Source organism: Chaetura pelagica, unplaced genomic scaffold (assembly GCF_000747805.2).
Source record: "Chaetura pelagica isolate M959 unplaced genomic scaffold, ChaPel_1.0 scaffold48, whole genome shotgun sequence".
NCBI lineage: Eukaryota > Metazoa > Chordata > Aves > Apodiformes > Apodidae > Chaetura > Chaetura pelagica.
This window is the reverse complement of record NW_009954241.1, coordinates 2067623-2076331: the sequence shown is the minus strand read 5'-3', so window position 1 is coordinate 2076331 and position 8709 is coordinate 2067623. Positions and strand designations below refer to the sequence as shown.

The window sequence follows — 8709 nt, the reverse complement described above, 5'->3', positions numbered from 1 at the left end:
CTCTTTCCTTATTTTATTTTATTACTGAAGTCAGTACTTATCAAATGTACCTGCAAGGAATAATATTATGGGTATTTCACACCTCACTTCTCTTTTCTGCATTCATGTCTTTGCTTCTTTTCTTCCTCCTTTCACAGTAATTGTTGCATGTAGGGTAGCAACCCTCCCACTGACACTAAGCAGCCCTTGTCAATCCCACACTTTACAGAGAGCACACAAGATTGATTGAAAAACTGGTGGCAGAAATTTTCTGTCCAATACTGAACTGTTTATGGAAAAGCTTGCAAAACTAGCGCCTCTGTTGTGCAGTTTCTTTGTGCCTGCTTGTCATGTTTATATGGGCAGATAAATACAAACCTGCTAACACTATTTTTCATTGACTCATATTTATTTACTTCTCCCCCTCAGTGCTAGTGGACCTAAAGCAAAAGAGGAATTCCCATCATGGAGGAAGCAATGATAATGTTGAAATCTCAGCAGACTCTGCGACAAAACACAGCTGCGTGGAGCTGGGTTCCAGAACTTTCTCAGCCTCAGCTATTCATCTGCACACTTCCACCCCCATCTCCAAGCTCCAGAGCAGACCAAAAGGTGTGCTTGATATGCCAGCTGTTAGTCCAAGTCAGACTACTTCATAGTTCCTGCTTGGGTGAAACATGGCTTCTAGTGGCACTCAAGTACAAAAACAGAGCCACTAGTATTAGAACTTCTACTTTATCTGCTTAATGGTTTAATTGATCAGATACAGAGGTTCCTTCCTCTTTTAATCTCATCAATTTGACAGACCACACTTGCATGTCAGTTTTCCCATGGTTCCCCGTCCAGTGGTTTGCAGCATTGGTTAGAAGATTTCTGCTCTTCTTGTGTTGGCTATATAAAACCCTCTTTGATTACCTTCATCTACTTCACTGCTAGAATGCATTGGAGACTGACCTGAAGGATTAACTTCCCTGTGTTCAGTATTGCTTTATAAGTTTTGTATTCTTTTCAGGCTATAATTCAGAAGATGATCTATGTGAACAGTCCCCTGAGGTGGAGTTTGCAAGCAGCAGACAGCACAGTAAGCTTGTACCATATATGAATGCTCTGTATTAACCTCTATATTAACACTTGTTACATTGCATCCATGTGAACTGTCTTGGTGCATTTCATTTATATTAACATGATAGAATAACATGTAGTAACACACCACCATTTTGGCAATGTTTCTATTGAGAATCAGCAATAAAAAAACTTCAGGGTGGGGGATGTGGATGCATGGTAGTAATGCTGGTGCATCAGCACTACTTCCTGCTTGAGATCTATGGAAGACTTAATTTGCAGGCTAATTACCAGCTCCTTCCAAAGAAACAAACTGAGAAAGAGACAGCAACTGATAATTGAACTCCTTCAGTATTTACTTTACTTTGTTTATACTTGCTGTAAAAGCAAAACCCAGAATGTACTTCTTTCTGCAAAAAATAAGTGAGAAAAAAAAGATGGATCCTGAACAACGTGGTTTGAAAAATGAAAATGGTTTCTACTCTGTCCAGACTTTGGCATCCTGTGTATATCATGTTGTTAAAGTTTTAAAGTAACTTAGTTGCAGAGGTCCTATTTTCAGAAGGCAGGCTCTAGCCAAGTCTTTCAAAGAATCAGAGGAACTTAAAATCTGCTTGTTCAATGCTTGTTTTGTGTTTTTCAGTGTCCAGGCCAAACAGTTTAGAGAGCAGCAGAAATGCTTCCAGCAGTAGTTCACCTCTCAATTTAAAAGGTAATCTTTTACAGCTGAATTCTGAAAAACAGGAAGTGGAATACATGAAACTGTGTACAAAATGCTATTTTCCTTCCAATTAAGTTTGAAGACTGGTGTTTTGAAATTGTAATGATTATGCAATCTGGACATAGCTGTCTTGGGAATCAAAACTGCTGGCAAGAAGCATTTTTCTAAGATTGATTCTGGCAAGGGGTGGCTTTTAATATAGGCAGTCTAGTTTTGCTTCAGTCTGACTGGCATCATGTTGTGGGAAGTATCAGGCCACTCTTAGATTCCTTTTACAACAACAGATCTCTGATGTTCTTACTCTGTACAGAGCTTATGTTATGGAATCAGTGTGCTCTGGAGATTTGCCTATGCTGAAATTGTGCATCCTTGAAGCATGCCATGTGACCTGGCACTGTGGAAAAATCCACTTTCTGCTTTCCCACTGGCAGGTTCTGGATTACAGATCACATGCAGTCAAGACTGGGAGACCTTCTAGTGGCACTGAGGTGGTAAAGAGGCCACCTTACTATCTGTGTTATTCCTGTTCTTTGGACGAGTAGTTGTGCTTGTTTAACACAGAAACTCCAAGTATGTACAGTAAGACATTTTTTTGTCCTGATTTTTCAAAGCTCTGACTGCCTTGGTTCTGTGGAAGAGGAAAGTAAGGTCAAAAGTGCCACCTAGTCTGTGTGGAAGTGGCATGGATACCAAATCTCTTTGATCATGGATGATAAATCTGTTACCTCAGTGAGAAATCTAGTGAAATGAGGGAATAACTGTCTTAAATTATCTTTGTGTTTCTCTTCAGGTTCCTTAGATCATCTCCATGGTAGAACTGAGAGCCTCAGCAGTGAAGATACAGTGCCAAGCAGAGAGCCAGCCTTGCTTCGAGACATCTATCCCTTACACTCTGCTTCTGGTGTCTTGAGCCCTAGCAGCAGGCATGAGTCCTCCTCCCACAGGAGTGGTTTGATCTCTTATGATACACCTCAGAAGAGTACTCCATCCCAATCTTACACAGGCAGGCAGAGGTCTGCCTCACCTGGCAGTGAGATGGTAACTTTGAAGGAGTTTTTGGAAGAAAGCAACAGGCTGTCCCCACCAACTGTAAGTAGAGCTAGATAACCCATCTCAGATGTCAAAAAACTGTTCAAAGCTGGTTCAGGGTGATGAGGGCACAGGGAATAAAGTAAAGATAAGAAGACCCTTGTTAATCCATGTAGAACTTGCAGAGAACTATCGAATCTTGCAAAATTAATGAAACAGTTCCAACAACTGAGGCAAGATTATCTTTCATATATCACTCTGATATTTTATATTGGTCTGTCAGCTAGAGCAAGTCAGGCAAGTACTATGTACTGGACTGCTGGGGCTTTTGTATTATATCATTAGTTTTCAGCTTCAGGTATTTTTATTTGTGAGCTAATAAGTTTTCTGTGCAATTTTCAGCTGCTAAATCTGTAAGTAGAAGTTAAACCGAACAGTATTTTTCAACTGACATGCAAAATTTGGAGTTGTCAAGACCATCTTCTAATCTGAAAATACCATCACTGCATTTGAGAGAGAATATTTTTTCTTGCTGAAGGAAGTTCTTCATGCTTTCTCCGTGCCTCATGTTTGTGTGCTGACTAGCACTGTTCTCATTGTTCAGTGACCACAAAAATAATACTACATGCTAAACTGCTTTGTCTGAAATTAAATGTTTGTTTTCTAAATGGTATTTGTCTTTTACTGCTCAGACGTGCTGTATGGTAGTGAGGTGTTAATATCTTAAGAACAATGCACTGATAGTGTAAATGAACATATGTTTCTCTTTCATTAATGCCTTGGTAACAGTATTGAAATCAACAGAGTTGTGCCATTATATGGCATTGATAAATTCTGGTCCTTGAATTTTCAGAGCAATATTAAATATACCTCCTATTCCCTCATTATTCTAAATACAATTAATAGCTTTTAGAGATATTTAGGGTTTTTTTTATTATTTTGTCTGTAACTGTCTGACCATGTCACCATTTTTATTCTTTCTGTCACCCTTGTTCCTTTTCAGCGTTGGCGCAGTTCAAATGAGAATGACATTATTTCATTGCAGCAATTTCTGTTAGAAGCTGATGCACTGTATCCCTCTTGCTACTCCTTATGTCCTTCCCTCCATCAGGAACCTTCACAGCCACTCGAATTGGTCCTCAGTCATTTCATGTCCTGACAGCATGAGAGACAGAACAGGCAGGGGAAATAGGAGACCTGCTTCACTATATATCCCCAGGGTATCCGTTGTTCTTGCTATGAAGGCAACAGCTCCCAACTTATCACAGCTTTTGCTAGAATATTAATACTTATCAAAGCACACTGTAACTCTTAGTTGTTATTTTAAAGGCTGCCAGATCACTTGCATTAATTGCTCATAAACTATTTCCAGTGCTTGTTCATAAAAATGCGTGGTTTTGGAGGACTAGTCATTCTGTGATGTTAATACACGTAACAGAAGTTTAACGTGAATTTAAAAATAACCCTAACACTTCAACATTTTCTTGAGCATAGAAATCTTCCCAGTGCACTATTACCATTGATAGTGTTTACTTCTAGCAAATTAGTTGAGTTTTGTGACTGGAAGAAATGTTTGGAACACTAGTGAAATTAATATATTAAGCTTTAATATAGTCCCTTGAGAAGAGTAAAGAAGTGAATCCCATGAGCTTGTTTCACCACATTTTTTGTCAAGACAGCATGTCCCTTACCTGTTCTGAGCATGCTTCGTACGAGTAGTCCAATGACAGATGGTCTAACATCACCATTTTGGGATTGCATGGACCATGCCCATGAAATGCTCATTGTATATTTTCTCTTGCTGCCAGGTTAATTGTCTGACTTGAAATTTGCAATTTAATTGTGGGTGAGCAATAATTTCTCCCTTTTTGTAATGATTTTTTGTACATTTCATTATATTGTACACAAAGCTTTTACAGTAGTGTTATCCAGATGCACTGTATTCTGGAACATGACAGACCATTGATATCTTCTGTTACCAATGGCCATCATTATTATGGTATTGATGTTACAGTGACTCATGTGAAAGTAACCAAAAGAGCTGCTGCCCAGGTTGCAAGTGAGATTAGTTTTTGTAAATTTCAGACAATTAATCTGGCAAGAAAGGCTGTCATGATCTAATGATGATGAGCATGTTACTTCTTGATTTGGATTTATACCCACTGTAAACATATCTTCTGTTCTTCACTCTAAATATAAAATCTATGGTTGTATTTACGTTGAATTAAGTGGGAAGGAAGATTACCTGAACACAAAGCTCTGTATGATTCTTTAAACAAAAAGTATTGATACTAACATAGCACATGCATATTTTCTTACACTAGGACACCTCCAGTATCAGAGATGACTTGCTCAGCGATTTTTTTAGGAAAGCAAATGAGCCTTCAGCTACTGGGAACCTCCTGGTTCAGCCATCCAGGAAGGAGGCTGCCAAGATACCCACTAATCTTGTTGCTCCAACTGTAAAGATGGCTGTCGCCAGTGAAGAAGGAAGAACAGCTAAGCCTGGCAATTACATGAAGCCAAACCTCAGACAAGTTGAACCTGAGCCTCTGGCAAGCTCCCAGGGATCCCTTAAGCTTTCTCACACACCACAGCACCAGCCTGCCAGTGGGATGCGGCAGGCAGCACAGCCCCAGCAACCGGGAACCCCAAGCAGGAGGAGTACGTCACTGAGCAGGGCATTTAGTTTAGCCTCTGCAGACCTCCTCAGAGCCACTGGCCCAGAGACGTACAGGCAGGAGAGCCCTCAGAGGTCATCTGCAGACCTACGTGGGGGCAAGGATGCAGTCAGTCAGACCTCTAGGGCTTCCGTGCCAACAAGCTCTCAGGCAACCTTGAGAGAGAGGCCACAGTCTGCAAAGGTGGCAGGTTCCTTGCAAGGTGTCGATTCCCGCTGTCGGCAGCTTGATGCAAGGCGCCTTTCCCTGGCCTCACCAAAAGATGAGAGGCCTCTCTCCTTCCACCAGTTCTCTGCCTCACCCACTGCATCCACCAGCAATCTCAACGTGCAGCAACAGGAGCATGTGAATCCTGGGCAACACTACTCACCTGCTTCACACACTCCCTCTAAAGTCAAACCCAGGCCAGCCCCTCGTACTGGGGAGGTGGCCACAGTGGCCACTGTCAGAGCTGTTTCCAGCAGCACTGAGGGAAATATTTCCTTAGGGCAAGGTCAGGGTGATGCCCTACTTACCAAGTGCCAGGGTAAGCTGCTAGAAGGCAGCGCTGGGACCATGGAGGACCCCATAAGAGGAAGCAGCTCCAACAGCACTGCTGGGTCTCCGGATCCCCAGGGGGATCAGCAGACGGTTTGGTATGAGTATGGATGTGTGTAACACACAAATGCAGTTAGTAGTATTTGTGGTTGGCATTGCTGACATGTGGATAGCATTTGTCTGGACACTGTGCCAGGTCTTCAAAGGCATCACCTGCATCCTCTCTTGGTGTTCTCTGGATCGTGTTTTCTAGTTGGACAAAGTATAATGAAGAGAAACAAGGAGCAAAACCCTAGCCCTTCTTTTGATACTGTTGTGCCTAAAACAAAGTGGAAGTCTGAACTAATCCCACAGCGAGCTTTGCACCGGGTTCTTACAGGTGCTGAGCATTCCCCACTCCCAATGAAGTTTAGCAGGGTCCTCTGACATTGCTGCACTGTGCACCCCCCTTACCTGCATTAAAGAAGAGTTTCACAGGTCACGTGTGCACTGAACCCAGACCCACCATCAATATTTAACTTTACAGTACTGAAATGGTCATGTAAAAGCCAGTCTTCTCCCCCAAAGACAGAACCAAACACTTGGCTGAAGTAGCTTAAAGAGAAAGCTGAAGAGCAAAAGTGTGTGGCTTTAGCCAATGGATCTCTTAAATTAATTTTTCTTGCCACAGCCACATTTTATAGAGGTAACGTAGATTTCAAGGGTCACATCATCCTTCCCCACTGGGACTGTGTAAACACAGAAAGACCAGTGTAATTTACCCCTACTGCCTTCACTAAAGCTGCAGCTCAGTGGATTCTCTATTCTGCAAGCCAAGTGGTGCTGCATTTTGAAACTTGCTTTATCTTTTATAGAAACACTGGAACTAATGCAGCCTTTCAGGGGAGATGCTATTTCAATTGCAAAAGTGGCATCTCATGTATAAAAGTGTCTTGTATGTATATAAGAATCTCAAGTATTGTATAGGAATGCTGTGTAAATTGTATTATTACATCCTTGTGTGCATGACAGCCCACATCCTAAGCAATATGTGGGATTTTGTCTCTTAGAAATCCTTGTTTATGTCTCCCAAGAACTTTGCTCAGTATAGAAGGCAAAATAATTTTGTATACATGTGAAAGAAATATACTTTTAAAAATCTATTTATGCGCAAAGAAGTTCCTTATATGTTTCTGTCCAGAGTGTCATCAGCTGCTTATGTATATATGATGAAGTGCTTATCCTTAATTCTATATTTTATGTTTGTAAAGCTGTTTTCCTTACAATAGACTAAACCCTTAAAAAACCCATTAAACTCATTTTGCTGGTCCTGATTTAACCTACCTAGTAAAAGTTAAAACTGATTCAGCTGAGAATGTTTTTGTTATCTAGTATGTAGTAATCCTATTCTGGAAACTACAAACTTGTTTATAATAAAGATTCAAATAAAATAGATGGGTGTTGCACTTTTTTTTTCCCTTCAGAAAAACATCCACCCCTTGATTCATGGTGCTGGATGGAAGTCTGTCTGCAGTAGCTTTGTGTAAGCCTCAGTATTGATTTACAGCTCTGTAGTGTTTTTTTTTTATTTTAGAATGTTGCTACTAACAATATATCAGAAATCACTGGTTGTAACCCTTCTTACTGAAGACTTTAGGAGGAATGATCATGCAAATTAAGTGATTTCCAGGCCACAGTAGAATCAGACCATTAGATTTTTATGCTTCTCTGACCACTTCTGACCAAGCATGTTGTCAGCTTTGACAAAGCTTGCATTTTGTACAATCTGTTTCATGCTTAACTCTCAGGATGCCTTACAAAAGTGAGAAGCTATTAATCTTTGAACATGAAGACAGCAGCAACAGGAACTTTCTGCCTGATCTGCTATTTTACATGCAAACTATAATTCTAAAATTATGTGCTATATAGCAATTTTAGAATATACTGAGTGTTTTTGATAAACTGAAATTCTTCTTCCAGAAATTCCCTCTCAAGATTGGTTCTTTGCCAGATCACTAGAGACTCGTGTTTCCCCCTTGTTTCATCTCCTTTTTGGAGCCACGTGCTTGGTTGCACGGCAGGCTGGACAACTGAGGAAGTGATCTGCAAGTTGTCAGTTGCTGTAGATCTGCTTTTGCTGGGATACCCACTTGCATCTTGGTTATCATTTACTGAGTTATTTACAATTATTTACTTTCTCAGTTCTAGTGAGTTTGAATAAGAATATATTTAACAGTTAAACACTTTCAAGTGTGAGATAATTTTTCAATACAATGGAATAACTTGAAGCATGGTATGGTGTGGTGTTTGGGCTTTCCTTAGGTATAGGTGCCTGTCCTGCTGCAGCAGGTGCAGTCGTTTTGCTGTCTGCTCAATTAATTATTTTCACCTGTTTTTTGATGGATGTGGTGGCTCCCAGGTGACTGTGCTCCCACCATGTTCTGCACCATCAGGTAAGAAATGGGGTGGGCTTGAGAACGAGGTGTGCCTGTGCCTTTGCCTTTCTGGGGTGTCCAGAGCAGTCCTTAAATGGGTGCTTTGGTCTGTCAGAGCTAGCACAGGAGAGAAGTCAATTGTGTTGAGAGAGACAGCAAACAGCAAATCCCGCTGCCTTCGTGCTGGTGGAGCCAAGCAGGTGGAGCTGCTGTGAGGAGCTGGCTCGCGTGGGGTGGCAGGAGCTGCCGTGAGAGGCTTTCCCCCGTGGGGGAAAGACAGGGGACG

At 41.2% G+C, this 8709-nt stretch overlaps 1 protein-coding gene across 1 annotated transcript in view; it reads left to right on the top strand.

Moving 5' to 3' along the window:
- Positions 1-6129, top strand: part of CCDC88C (coiled-coil domain containing 88C) — a 97383-nt gene extending 91254 nt beyond the window's left edge. Inside the window, exons 26-30 of the mRNA XM_010003752.1 lie at positions 409-591; positions 992-1060; positions 1685-1753; positions 2553-2851; positions 5116-6129. Of these exons, the coding sequence (XP_010002054.1) occupies positions 409-591; positions 992-1060; positions 1685-1753; positions 2553-2851; positions 5116-6129 (1634 nt within the window). The remainder of the gene's footprint in view (positions 1-408; positions 592-991; positions 1061-1684; positions 1754-2552; positions 2852-5115) is intronic.
- Positions 6130-8709: the final 2580 nt, after the last annotated feature.